General features: G+C 36.1%; 1 protein-coding gene across 1 annotated transcript in view; it reads right to left on the bottom strand.

The window, feature by feature from the left end:
- The window catches only part of LOC106877714 (dynein axonemal heavy chain 5), a 444169-nt gene that overhangs the window by 247635 nt on the left and 181120 nt on the right, over positions 1-15414 (bottom strand). The window contains exon 44 of the mRNA XM_052971252.1: positions 6838-7081. Coding sequence (XP_052827212.1) covers positions 6838-7081 — 244 coding nt within the window. The remainder of the gene's footprint in view (positions 1-6837; positions 7082-15414) is intronic.

The raw sequence follows: 15414 nt of genomic DNA, 5'->3' as shown, positions 1-15414 counted from the left end.
ATATATATATATATATATATATATATATATATATATATATAGATATACGTATACATACATACATATATATATAGATATATACATTGTGTGAGTAGACAAATGAAAGACAGGCACTCTACACATTTATTGGGAGTTACATGTAAAAATGAAAACAGTTTGATTCAGAATCTTTAGCACTCTGAGTTTCAAGCATATGGCTACTCTTCAGCCATTGGAGTCTGAATGAGAGTTTGATTGAAGAGAGTCAATGTTTATAACTGGATGTTAGCCTGCGATTGGTCAAGAAATGTCACGCGATAATAATGTCGGAATTTCAGTGGCAGCAGTTAGATGGAAAGTAGCGCATGATGAACAGGAGATCGACTTTGTGGCAAACAGGAAATCCCCCACCTGGTAGACAAGATATCGGATGTGTGATGGGGGTAGGTAGGAAGGGGCAGTAGATGTGGGGATATATGTGTATATATGTACATGTATATGCCCATATATCTGTATGTATGCATCAGTACTGATGTGAATGTGTATGTGAGCTTAGATGTACATACACATAACTGTGCGTATGGGCACACACACTCACATACACATACACATACATGTACGTATATACATATATATCCCCCATATTTACTGCTCCTCCCTACTTTCCCCAACCTCATGACTGATATCTTGTCCACCATACGGTCAATTTCCTGTTCACGTGGCTGATTTCCTGTTCACCATGCAGTCAACTTCTTGTTCACTATGCTGTACTTTCCATGTAACTGCTGTCACTGAAATACTGGCATCAATACCATGTGACCTTTCTCAACCAATCACAGACAAAACATTCAGTAGTAAACATTGACAGACTCCAATGGCTGAAGACTAGCCACATGCCTGAAACCCAGAGTACTAAGGATTCTGAATCAAACTGTTTTGATCTATCTATCTATCTATCTATCTATCTATCTATCTATCTATCTATCTATCTATCTATTTACCTATCTATTCGTTAACATAATTTAATTTACTCTAAGGTTTAGATGACTTAAGTTTACTTTTAACCTCCCCATTCTTACAAACACCAAGTAGATAGTTAACGGGCTTTGTGAACATGTGTGCACCAAACCCCACATGTGTATATGCTCACATGTGTGGATGCTTGTATGAACAAGTGTACTCATGCCATGCAGCTTGCCCAAGGGTCTTTATGCATCTATATTTGTTAACGGTTATTATTAATAATTTTCTCGCTGTAATTCATGTTCGTTTATCTTTTTTGCCATCTGTGATTTTATTTCTGATCTTTTATATAAATGAAGATATTTCCTTTGTCTGGCTGCTTTTCTTTCTACAAACGAGAAGTTACATTGCAGAACTGTTATTTTAATGAGTTGTATTTATTTATCACCCAACAAGATACATCTGCACCGCTGGATGCTCCTGAACCAGTTGTTGAGTGTCCCCCTCAAGAGGGATTGGTGCTAGATGCGTCGAAACAATTGTCGTGATTAATAATAAATTCTTGTATATTCCATCTTCCATTTGTCATATATATATATATATATATATATATATATATATACACACACACACATTCATATATATACATATATATAATGTACTGTTCTGTGATAAACTAATTAACAAAAAAGTACTCCATCTGCTAAGAGATAAATGTCATTTATTTAAATGACACTTAAATACATGTATTGTGTTCTTTAAATAAATAAATAATATATATATGGATTTATGATTTACGGAAGAGATATATGTATGTATATATATATATATATATAGAGAGAGAGAGAGAGAGAGAGAGAGAGAGAGAGAGAGAGAGAGAAAGAGAGAGAGAGAGAGAGTGAGAGAGAGAGAGATAAATAGATAGATAGATAGATAGATAGATAGATATATATATACATGCATACACACACACACACACACATATATATATATATATATATATATATATCTGCATGTATGTATGTATATATATATAGTATACTTTGTGTACAAACAAATGTATGACTGCTACTGTTGAATTTAGAGCGCCATGTAGATAATTATCATCAATCTGCTTCCGGTACAGTGGTTTAGCTACTACTGTACTCAATAGCAACACAGAAAATGCAGGAGAATTTATAATGAAAATATGATTATATAATTTGTTGTGATGTATGTTTCACTGTTGCAGTTGTTTTGAACACAGCATTGGATTTTGAAAGTTCAATTGGGTTCTTAATGACACCATATCACCAGGGAACACTTTCTTGCATGATGTTATGGAGAACTAAAGTCAAAAGTTCAATAGATGGTGAAGCATTATATAAGTATTTTGAAAGTAAAGCAGAAAGAAAGCAAATGGCAAAAAGAAAGTAAAAGACAAAATAGAGAAAGAAAAGGAACAGAGTTAGTTGTCTGTAATATAATGAAATAAAGTGTTTCCTGATGATGTGTTGCAGTTAAGAATCCAATTACACTTGGAACATCCAATGCTGACTTCCAAACAACCATAATGGTGAAATGTACATAAAAATAAATGACAGAAACTTGTATTTATCATAAATTCTCATATATGTAATGCACTGTCATTGTTGTTGTCATTGTCATCATTGTCATCATCATCATCATCCTCCTTTTGATGTCCACTTCTGGTCAGTGTATTTATGGGGCCAGTCAAAACTTATGGCACAAGACCTCTGGACATAAACAGCAGAATGACCAGAAGATTGAAAACAAGTAATGCTACGTGTATGAAAGTAGCATTCATTTACAGTCTGCGCATGATGTAATGGCAAGGACACACACACACACACACACACACAACTATATACATATTTAGATGTGTGTGTGTGTGGTGGGCTTCTTTCAGTCTGCATCTGCCAAATAAACTTACAAGGATTTGTCAGCCCAGGGCAGTTGTAGAAGAGATTTGATCAAGATGCCATACAGAAGGACTAAACAAAAACCATGTGGTTGAGATGTAAATTCCTTAACTACACAGCCAGACTTCCATTTCTAAAGTATCTGAGTGCATGTGTTTGTCTGTGTGTGTGTGTGTGTGTGTGTGTGTGTGTGTGTGTGTGTGTGTGTGTGTGTGTGTGTGTGTGTGTGTGTGTGTGTGCATGCGTGCGTGCATCATTCAATCGCATATATATATATATATATCAGAGGCGACTCCAGGTCATCAGTGTCACTTGGGCTCATCACAGATTCTGCATAGGACACATGTCTGCTCGAAGAATTTCACATTTTATGCAATATTTCTCACCCCAAATGGCTTATTCTTTTATATCTAGCTCTATGTCTTTCACCATTTCTAAGTTAAGGATAAAGATAATGCAACCCTGCAAAACACAACTGATCTTTACACACAGATGCACAGAATAACAGCAACCAAATAACAACAATGGAGTGCACAACAAACATCAGTGATCTGACTGTTGCCTTAACATCTCATTGCCACCATCTTCTTTCCTCTTCTTGCTGAAGTAGCCATGTATCTCCTTTTTGGCAAGACACCAGTCCTTGTCTCCCTATCATACTTTAAACTCTGAGCACTTGGCAAATAAGCCATATTCTTCAATATTGAGTGCCCACTCTGTCAAAGGGTCTTGTATTTCAAGTCCTTTTGTAACCTCACTAGTGAAGGTGCCACAAAGTACTATGTGTCATCTCTAAGATGGTTGGTGTTAGGAAGGGCATCTGGCCATAGAAACAATGCTAAAGCAAACATTGGAACTCAATGCTGTCCTCTGGCTGATTGGATCCTGTCAAACCAGTCAACCCAAAGCTGCCTGAAATATGGACATTAAATGATGATGATGATGTGTGTGCATGCTCTATTGGCCAGTACATAATCCTGCATCACCTCTCCTAGCATATGACTAGCCACAACAAACACAAAACTTTGAGAGGTTCACTTATGGTCATTGGCATTGCAAGTGGCTATTTACAGAGATCAAAGTAATCGCAAGAGACAGCTCATAAATCATAGTCACTCTCCTCTCACTTCCATCACCAAAAACAACATCAAATAATCAATGAAATTAAATCAAATATGAATAATGCACCATCATCTAGGTGATTCTCCTGGCTATATGCAAAATATCTCATTATAACCTAATACTTATACAAATAGATTCTTTTCCATTTTGCTCTACATTTACATATGTGCCTATGTATGCTTTTGTGTATATATATATATATATATATGCTTCTGTGTATGTGCTTCACTGTGGGTGCATGTATACTTATCTGTGTGTATATGCTTTTGTGTGTAAGTACGCTTGTATGAGTCTATTCCTGTATGTGTGAGTGTATATGTGTGTGTGTGTGTGTGTGTGCTGTGAGAGGTCTTCTTTCTCAATTGCTTTTCAAAGTAGTTCAACCAGAAATAAGTTCCCTCACTTTGTCTCTCTCTCTTGCTCTCTGTCTCACTTTCTGTCTATCTGTCTCTATCTTCCTCTCTGTCCCTCTCGCTCTCTCCTGTTTATAATTTACCTACCCGTTGTAGTATAGTTCTTGATCCAGCAGACATACTGTCGGGGTTGCTCCAGTCATAACATTCCCATATTTTTGTCAGGTATTGTGTACCTCAGACTACATCATACAAATATATATACAATTTGCAGGCTTCTGCACAGTTTCCATTTACCAAATTCACTCACTAGACATTGGTCAGTGTTGGGGTTATAACAAAAGATACTTGCCCAAGATTTTGTACAGTGGGACTGGACCTAAATCTACTATCGTTGATATGCTCAATCAACAATACTACTTTTTCCTATATTTTTATACATGCTTCTTAACCTTAAAAATATGCTGTTGCAGACTCGAAACTGAATTGCTAGACAGCTGTGCAGATGCCACCCTGAGATCACTATAGTCTCATGTGACCGATCAGCATCAAACCATCACCTGATTCAACTTTCAAGAACCTTCTAAAGGATCTTATAAAAGGTGGATTTTTTGGCAGAATTTTCAGAATACCAAGACAGTTGTTTTAACAACTCCATTCTCATTTCTCCAGTTGTGCAGATTGAATGCACAGATTTGCCATCATGAATTTAGCACAATATCTCCCCAATTGTGATGGACTAGTCACAGGTCAACGTGTTATATCTATTTTGTCATAGATCCCAGAGATATTCTTTTTCAGTGTTTACGAATAACTGTTTTTATTCTTCATTCAAAAAACAACAACAAAAATTTTGTGCAGTAAATAATGCTTCTGTTAATTGTTTGTGAGAGTTGTTTATCATTTTCTATTTAGCCAACAAGCAAGCACAACCTCAGGAATACGCTTTGTTGCCAAAATCTAACAAGATCAAAACTTGTCCACTGCTTTTAACAGTTGGCTTTGAAAGCAAGATTCACCCACTTCATTCCCCTCCCCTTCATCTCTCACTTTCTGTTTGCACTCTAGCAAACTTACCTGCTCACTCACCCTTTCTTATCCGCTGTACTATATCTTCTCTCTCCAGTTCCTTTTCTGAGTGGCCCACCCCTGTATCTCTTCTACAGTATGATACCTATAGGGTGTACAGTATGACACCCTACTTGGTGTCCTCACTAGAGCCAGTGCTACAAAAAATGCACCCAGTAAACTCTGTACAGTGGCTAGTGTTAGGAAGGAAATCCAGTTGTAGAAACCATGCCAAAGCAGACAACAAAGCTTCCTACAACCTTCTGCCAGCTCCTGTCACACTGTTCAACCCATGCTTACAAGGAAAATGGACATTGAATGATGATGATGATTATTACCATCATCATTCATTCAATGGTTTAATGTTATTTTCTAAAATGTTCGGACTAGATGATATGGTGGGAGTTGTCTCTGCTTTTTGCTTTTCAGTGTTAAAGACCACAGGCACAATTTTTTAAAACTTTCCAATTGTAAGGATCATATCATATACACAGGCCTATTCCCCAATTTTTTTTTAGGAGGGGGTAACCACAACAAGACACACACCAAGCATTCCATTCATTTCCCAGATCAAAAAAGTGAGCCCTGTTCTATGCTTGGGTCAAGGCATAGAATGCAACCCCCAATATCAGCAGTGGGGCCTGACAGCATATGCTGGTTTACCCCTACCGCATCAGGCTGGTTCTGTACCCCTTTGAGCAACATCAAATTCACTCATCCATCCACAAACACTGTCCAAGCTTTCCTATCATTTATAAACTCTCTTGCCTCTTTTACTCCAACACCTCTAACCACCAAAGTTTTCTTCACTCCATCCATCCACACAAAAACTGAAGTCTGCCTCTGGTTCCACTGCCTACCACTTCTGCCTTCATCACCCTCCTTACCATCTACTCCTCATCCATCCTCTCCATGTGGCCAAACCACCTCAACATTCATCTATCCATTCTGGTATATTGTGAGGATAATCCCTCTTGAAGTTTAATTATGTATGTAAAGGTCATTGGTTTAGTAGAATCATTTTGGTACTGGAGAAAAGCATTGCTGTAGTTCATTCAGCTCTTTATATTCTGAGTTCAATTCCTTCAAAGATCAACTTTGCCCTTCATTCCCCTTAGAGTCAATAAAATATAGTACCAGTGAAGTACTAGGTTGATGCTATTGACTAAGCTCATCTCCTCAAAATTGCTGGTCTTATGCCTAAATCAGAAACGAAACTGGCAGGGGTGTATATTTTAATTCAATTTTCAGTGATTATATGTTGATTAATTACAAAATTGTACGATTAGGTTATCAAACATTTTACTTCATTTTACAAACATTTTGTGATAGCACACCCTATGACAACAACCACCATATGCCACTGGAAACTGGATATGCAAGATTATCATTTCTCAAATGTAATAAGAACAATGCAACTAAAAACATACCTCGTAGAATTGGTTCCCATGTCAGAACAGAACTGCTCATGAACACCATGCCATTGCGAGATACAGTTGCAGGCGATGCATTGTCAATGTTGTGCACTTCAAAAATAATCTTGCAGTTTGGTGCCATTGGAATACGGTCTCCATTGGCCAAAGTCAAGGTTTTGTTGTCATCTAGCACAGAGTTGAGATTTTCAATCCAGATAGCATCAACAGGACCATCCAGTACAATCCACACATGTTCTCCCTGAGGAAATGCCACGAAAGAAAAAATAAATGTAAATATAATTATACAACTGTATTTTGTAAATTTTATATTTTTACATGCATTTTATCTATGATTTTATCTATGATTTTATTAGTTTTACTCAATTAGTGGCAACTATGCAAGGGTGCCATCATCAAATATTTAACTTCTTTGTTACCATAGCTCATTGAATTACACCAAATACATTACCTTTGTTTCAACGAAGTCTGAATATAATGCAGAATTTCTGTCACATAACAATCATTATTAGACATATGTGTGGAAAATAAATAAAATTTTCCAGAAAGGTGTTAATTTAGATCCTTTTAAAACAGATAGTTTGCACCATAGAACCAGGACTGCCCTCAGTAAGTTTGTATCAGAAGGGTTAAGCATCTCCTTGGCAGGGAAATTGATACCTAATCTCTCAAGTAATAGGAAGGGTATACATACCCCTATGTTAGTGAGAAATGGCTGATACTTCAACATTTATGAAATGTCCCGGCAATAAAAGTTTCAATATTCCAGACTGTTAATCTTATTTATTATGATACTGTAATAAATGATTTTTCAATTTCCCCAATCTCCAATCACTTTTATATACACTCTGTTCTTGAACACACTCACAAATCTAAATTAGTTTTTTAATGTAAAACCTTTGTTATAGTAACAATGTTCTTAACTACTATGCCTCAAACCATAAAAATATTTTTGGCTTCCTTTTAATTACTATTTGCACATTTGCCAGTTTGAATGGGGTTCATTGTTTCTTTAATATGATAATTTGCTAATGAATTGTCAGGTCATTATTTATAATTAAAGCCTTTATGTTCTCTTATTTATTGAAAAGTGAAAGAATTGTTTTCTTACAACTAATATCTTTTTTAAAGCTCTCTTTTACTCTTTTACTTGTTTCAGTCATTTGACTGCAGCCATGCTGGAGCACCACCTTTAGTCAAGCGAATCAACCCCAGAGCTTATTCTTTGTAAGCCTGGTACTTATTCTATCGGTCTCTTTTGCCGAACCGCTAAGTTATGGGGATGTAAACACACCAGCATCGGTTGTCAAGCGATGTTGGGGGGACAAACAGACACACAAACACATACACGCACGCACATACATCTATATCTATATCTATATATATATATATATACATATATATATATATATATATATATACGACAGGCTTCTTGCAGTTTCCATCTACCAAATCCACTCACAAGGCTTTGGTCGGCCTGAAGCTATAGTAGAAGACACTTGCCCAAGGTGCCATGCAGTGGGACTGAACCCGGGACCATGTGGTTGGTAAGCAAGCTACTTACCACATACAAAACCATTTCGGCTATGACCATCTCATAACTTTTTTCCAGACACAAAATATCCTTTCATTTCTAAGATGATTGGATGTAATTTTGGATGCTATTTCTAATAGGTTGCAAAACCATGTTAAAACTTCCTTATGATTTTGTTTAACATAGAAGAGATCTGAACTAAACTAACCCACTCAGATAAGTTTGTTTCTATTGGCACTAAGTTATACATCATGTAAATAAATAAATAAATGTGCACTTTTAAAGCCTAGCTAGGCTCATGGGCCCGATTTCCCGGTTTCAATGGCGTATGTGTTCCCCAGCTGGATGGGACACCAATCCATCGCTGCGTTACACATTTTTGCCAGCTGAGTGGACTAGAGCAATGTGAAATGAAGTGCTTTGCTCAAGAACACAATGCGTCACCCCGGCCAAGAATCAAAACCACGATCATGGTGCTGACACCCTAACCACTAGGCCACGTGCCTCCACATACATCATATACAACAGCAATTAATGCTGATGTTCAAGTAATTGTCTCAAAGTGTTCTACAAGCCAAGAAAAACTAGAGATTGATGATGTGGGATGTTTTATGCATAGAGAGAAAAATTAGCAATGCTAATTTTAAAATGACAATTAAACAAACAAGCATCAGTGAATGTGTTATCGATGTTTATAGAGGTAAGCATTGACACCCTGTGAAGGGTATTAATCTAGAGATAGATAGATTTAGACATTAAAAATTAAGTCTTGACCTCTGAAAAAATGCTGCTGGGTCAACCTCTTAGGAGACCATCAACAGCATTCATATCTATCATTGCTGTGTTTATTATAGATTGTTATATATAACAATGCATCTGTGGTTCTCACATAACACATAATTTAAAACTTGAAAAAAAATCTACACCAATGTATGTTGTGTAAACAACAATGACAGCATTGGTGGCAAGGATGATGATGACAACTGAATATGCTAATCACTGTAACAAGCTTGGTTAGTATTTGGATCATATGCCACCAATCCAGACAAGGTGGGAACATAAATTTGCCAAACTTGTAGAAAATAAAAACATCACAGTTCTATGGGACTTGAATACTTAAAAACAATTTCGACCAATATACTAGATATTATAGTGGAAAATCACATGAACAAAAAGATGTTTGCTTATAAAATGCAAATCCCAGCAGACTGCAAAAGCCTCCGTGGAAACATTCAAAAAGTTAAATAAAAGCAATGACCTTGAAATAGAGGTTTCAAAAATGTGGCATCTAAGAACAACTGTATCTGTGATTATCAGAGTTTTGGAGATAATATCCAATGGCACTCTTAAATACTACAATATAATACCAAGAAACCCAAAAGCATCACAGTTACAATAAATTTTTCTCTTGAGTATGTTCCACATTCTAAGAAAAACCTGTGAACCTGAATATTTTTTAATCTTCTAAAATCTTTCAAAATCGCAAATATTACAACAAACTTTTGATGAAACCATAATTCTCAGCATTTGGTTTCCTTACACTGAAATTTATCATTACTATTAATAAGTAACCACCACAGTTAAAATGTCAAACTTACTGCTTGTTAAAGTCTCCGGATGAGACTTGGAACAGTTCATATAAAACAGAGCTGCAACAATGAAAGCATTATGATAATTGCTTGTAAACGAGATTCAAGGCCAGTAAATTTGAGGGGAAGAGGGTAAGTGATTAAATCATCCTCAGAGCTTGGCTGGTAATGGTAGTTTATCAAATTCTGAAGTATGAAGAATTGACCTAGGTAAGATTTGATCTCAGACCATTTAGGTCAGGTCAGGTGTGGAGGCAAGTGCCGCTGCAGTACGTTGTCGCATTTACTATTTGTCAATATTTTCCTGGATCCTCCTAGGTGACGACTCTTTGACCAGAATCCCAGTCAGTCCCTCTCTTCACAACAAACCTCTCCATCTGCCATGACCATACAGCATATGATTGACTAATACGAGCCATCAACCAAGCCAGATCTTCAGCGAAAAAAGCACAGTAAACAGAATCAAACTTGGAAAATTGAACGACATGACTAAACAGCCTGAGTTGGCACTTCTAAAAGTTGTATCCAGCCAATGACTCTACTTAGAAAGTGCTCAGATCACATAGAACCAAGACTAAATATCAGAAAAAGGTGTTTTGTCCAATGACTTAATGTTTCTGCCAGTCTACCATCCTCAATAATACTAATAATTAAATGTTTCTAAGGTGGCAAGAATCGTCAGCACACTGGGCAAAATACTTTGTGACATTTCATCCATCTTCATGTTCTGAGTTCAAATTTCTCCAAAGTCAGCTTTGCCTTTCATCCTTTCGGGGTCGATAAAATAAGTACCAGTTGAATACTGGGTCATTATAACCGAGTTACCCCTCCCCTAAAATTGCTGGCCTTGTATCAAAATTTGAAACCAATAATTAAGTATTTCTAATTCAGGCACAAGACCAGCAATTTGATGGAGGAAGTGTTTAATCCATATCATGAGCACAAGTATTTGACTTCCTTTCATTTTATTGACCACTTAAGAATGAAAGACAAAGTTGATCTTTGTGAAATATGAACTGAAACATGTGATACAATTTGTTTCTTCAGATACTCTCACGATCGTACCAGTCTACCACTCTTGTTTCAGACAAATTACAAGAGCAGAACAACGACATTGTTGTAACGAAATCATGTCAACGAAATCATGTTAACAAATAAACTGTAATGATCACATTTGTTACCATTCTTCAGAGTAGTGAATACTGTTAAACGTCAAAGAAAAAAATGTTGCTGGGCATTGACAAGTGTTCTACTACAGTGTAGATGCAGTAAAACATTTTAAAATTTTATAGAATACAAAATCAGCACAAAAATGAATATACAGAGAAGTAAACAAAATGGTACAGATACATGTTAAGCAATAGTTGACATGTCTCTATTGTAATGTAATTGTTTCAGTTACATAGATATCAGATGATAGAGTCACTAGCCAAACAAGTAAAATTCTGAAAGATGAATAAATAAATAAAATCTACAATAAACAAAAAAAAAACAGTGAAAGAATGGATAATGTTGGCCTCATATATAAAAGATACTAATGTCTTGCAAGCAGAGTGTTGAAGTCATGGCAACAAACATTTAAAATATGTTATTATTATTATTATCATCATCATCATCATCATCATCATTATTATTATTCAGTAGTCTTATTTTTATCATGTGCTTTCACTTCACTACCAAGCACAGCTCTGTGTGCCTTGGGTACGTGCTGTGATGATCTTATTTTTACTGTATTGAAAGTGTTTTACATAGGATGTGTGCAGTACCTAGCAGTGTTATTTTCTGTATGTTATACATACTTGTTAGTCCTGGTGATTTTGTTATGTATTTGTCTGAATATTTTCTTATCATACCTAATGCGCCTACTATAATAGGAATTGCTTCTGTTTTTAGATTCCACATTCAAGTTACCTCAATTTCCAGATCTTTGCATTTTGAAAGTTTCTCTGTTTATTTTAGAGAAACATTGTCATCTGTTGGTATTGATACACCGATTAGAAAGCAGCTCATTATTATTATTATTATTATTATTATTATTATTATCATCATTTTTCAACTTTTGATAGTTTCAGGTAAATTTCTACTACATCATCTGTTACACCTCTGTGTTGCTGGGGTGTGTGCAGAATTGTTTGTTATTTTTATCATTGAAAGTGTGCAAACTCTTTCCAGTATTGTATTGCTTTAGTTTCTTTCTTTTTTGCGGGGGTGGGGGTGGGTGATACAATCTCTTGTTGTATTAGTATTTGTATTACGTGTTGTGTGTGTAATGTGTTGGGTATCCAGCTTGCTGGTGGTAGTTTATCTCATTGGATATTTGCTGTATAGACTGTGTCTTGTGTTTGTGGATTGTTTTGTTTAGGTGGTATTATTATAACATTTTTGGATTATTTGTTGTGTTGAGGATCCAGCTGCAGCTTCTACATTTTTATCATACCCAATGCTTCAATTATTACTGGTATTGTGTTCAACTTCATGCCTCACATCATGAATACTTCAGTTTTGAAGTCTTTGTATTTTGACAATTTCTCCACTTCTCTTTGGATAATATTTTGGTTAGAAGGGAGTGCAATGTCTATCAGTGAGCAGAGATTTTTGTTTTACATCCTAGATTATTATGTCTGGGAAATTAGCTTTTATTCTTTGTCGGTTTAAACAGGCATTTCCCATGTGATTGTGGCCTGGTTGTTGTTTTGTAACTCAGACCAAGACCTCCATCTGAGTGGGGTAGATATATTCTGTCTGCATATGCCTTGGGGTGTTGACTTCAGTACACTGTTAATAGTTTTCTGGTTTTCTCAATTCACTGATCTTCCAGTTTATTATGTTGAAGCTGTAATTAATAACTGGTATGGCTAGCATGTTTATCCCTATTATCTTATTTTTAGCTTCAAGTTCAGTCTTTAACATTAGTGAAACTCTTCTGTAATACTCTCTCCTAATTTTCTTTTTCATTTCTGTGTGTTGTATTTTAGCTGCTTTGTCTATTCCTGGATATTTGTATGGGCGATTGTGGTCTAATTCTCTGATTTCTCTGTCTATGTCGAGTGCAGTGTTTTCAGTGCTGATTCATTTGCCTCTTCTCAGTGTCCCTTTGGCACATTTTCCCAGCCCCATGCTCATTTGATGTCCTTGCTGAAACTATGGACAATTTTTTGAAGATTTTTCTGTTTCATGGTATTTTTAATCACAATTTTTAAGCCATCCATTTACAGGAGATGATTTATTGTATGTTTATAGCACCTATAATCCATGGTGGTTTCATTTAACAAGTTTGTTAGTGAGGCCAGAAAAAGGTAGAAAGTAGATGTGACAATGAGTCTCCTTGAAAATCCCCCTTCTTATGGGTATAGGACGGGTTTTAATGACTTGTGATTCATTTTTCAATGTTTGGCACCCGTGCCAGTGGAGCACTAACAGCATCATCCAAGCAGGATCACTGCCAAAGCAGCGGTCTCGCTCCCGTGCAATGGCACGTAAAAAGCACCATTTGAGCGTGATCGTTTCCAGCTTTGCCTCACTGGCACTTGTGCCGTTGGCATGTGAATAAAACATTAGAATTTTCTTCAGGCTGAGTAGCCCATCCCACTCAAAAGGTCCCTGAATAAGATTTGTTTAAGGATGTTGAGCTAAACACCCATGTTTCCAAAAGTGAATTATTCAAACCCCAGAGAATTCCTCTCAATACATGGCTATGGTGCTCCTCCACTACTGCTGCTCGTGATCAGAGATACACATATCATCAGCCATTAAGGAACATGTACAACTGGTTAAGGTCAAGCAACTGACAAGCAAATCTGTGGTATTGAGCAGAATATTTTTCTGTAGCCCATCTTTTATACCAAGACAAAACAATGTACATGATAACACTTCCAATCAGTTAAGATCAGAAGCCATAAGAGCCACTACCTGGTACTGCATCAAGGCCACTACCAAATCACCACCACCATCATGTTTATTATTATCATTGATGGAGTGAATTGGCATAATCATTAAGCCATGGGACAAAAGTGTCTTGCAATATTTTTGTAGCTATTTACATCCAGCATTCAAATTCCACTGCAGTCAACTTTGCCTTTCGTTCCTGTGTTCTTGGTAAAATAAAGTACCAGTGAAATACTGAAGTTGATGTAATTGACTAAACCCTATTCTAAAAATTGCTGGCCTTGTGCCAATGAGAGAAATGATTATTGTCATTACGATGATGATGATGATGATGACGACAACGATGAGGACGATGATGATGATTTGAGGGAAATTTGTAATAAGCTGACCAAATGATTTTGTCACTAAGGAGAGAACAAGAATGTGTGAGATGAAAAGTAAGAGAGAAAAAGGTAAAGTGGTAGAGGTTAAAAATAATCAACAGGTAAAGAACAGAAAACAAATGCATTAAAAAAAACAAAGAAATAAAAAGGGAAAGTTAAAGTGCATATGAACCAGCTTCCAAATACATATTTAAACTGTGAATGATTTAGATCCTCCACCAATGCCAGTTTTTCTCTCAATATGTAATTACATAAATTATTACTGTGCCATCCCAATTGGCAGCATCTAACTCTGCAGCAATTTTTTTTTTTTTTACTACAATAGCCATGGGTCTTCAAAAGGCATCTATATCTTACTCGATTGATATAAGGCCAATGATTGATTCTAAGATAACTGGCATTACATTTTTTGCTCCCCATAATTGTTCTTCATTTTCGGTTCATATTTTAAATTCTTCACAATTTTATTGGAATTTTACCAAATATCTAATTCAGAAAGGCATCAAGAAAAAAAAAAAAAACGAAAAAAAGAAAACCGTTATTCTTTGTATTGTTGCATAATTTGAAACCCAAGAAAACACAGATTATTTTAGATGAGAACTACAAATGCCAAAAGATTCTCAAGCCATAATTATTTGCTGAATTATTATTCTTCAGAGATGACTTTATTTCAATCTGTCTGCCAACTTTTTTTTTTGAAATTAGGTAAATTTTCAGACAGAGAGATTGCATTCTTACTGAAGTCAACCACATAAAGCATGGCTTTGTTGATCTGTTTTTTAATAATTTCCAGCCTTTTCCTGGTACTTTTGCATGATTGTTATAGTATGTGTGTGTGTGTGTGTGAGAGAGAGAGACAGAGTGTGTGTGTGTGTGTGTGAGAGAGACAGAGTGTTTGTGTGTGTGTGTGCATGTGCGTATGTATGTGTGTGTATGTGCCACATAAAAGCACCTATGTGTGTGTGTATGAGTGCATATGTGGGTGTGTGTGTGAATGAGATGTGTGTGTGTGTGTGTGTGTGTTTGTGTGTGTGTGTGTGTGTGCCACATAAAAGCACCCATGTGTGTGTGTGTGTGTGTGCCACATAAAAGCACCCATGTGTGTGTGTGTGAGTGAGATGTCTGTCTTCCATGCTGGCTTGGATTGTACAGTTTGACAGGATACAGTGTGTTTATTAATAAT

This window comes from Octopus bimaculoides, chromosome 10 (assembly GCF_001194135.2).
Source record: "Octopus bimaculoides isolate UCB-OBI-ISO-001 chromosome 10, ASM119413v2, whole genome shotgun sequence".
In the NCBI taxonomy this organism is placed as follows: domain Eukaryota; kingdom Metazoa; phylum Mollusca; class Cephalopoda; order Octopoda; family Octopodidae; genus Octopus; species Octopus bimaculoides.
Note: the sequence above shows the minus strand (reverse complement) of the source record. Positions and strands in the feature narration are given on the sequence as shown.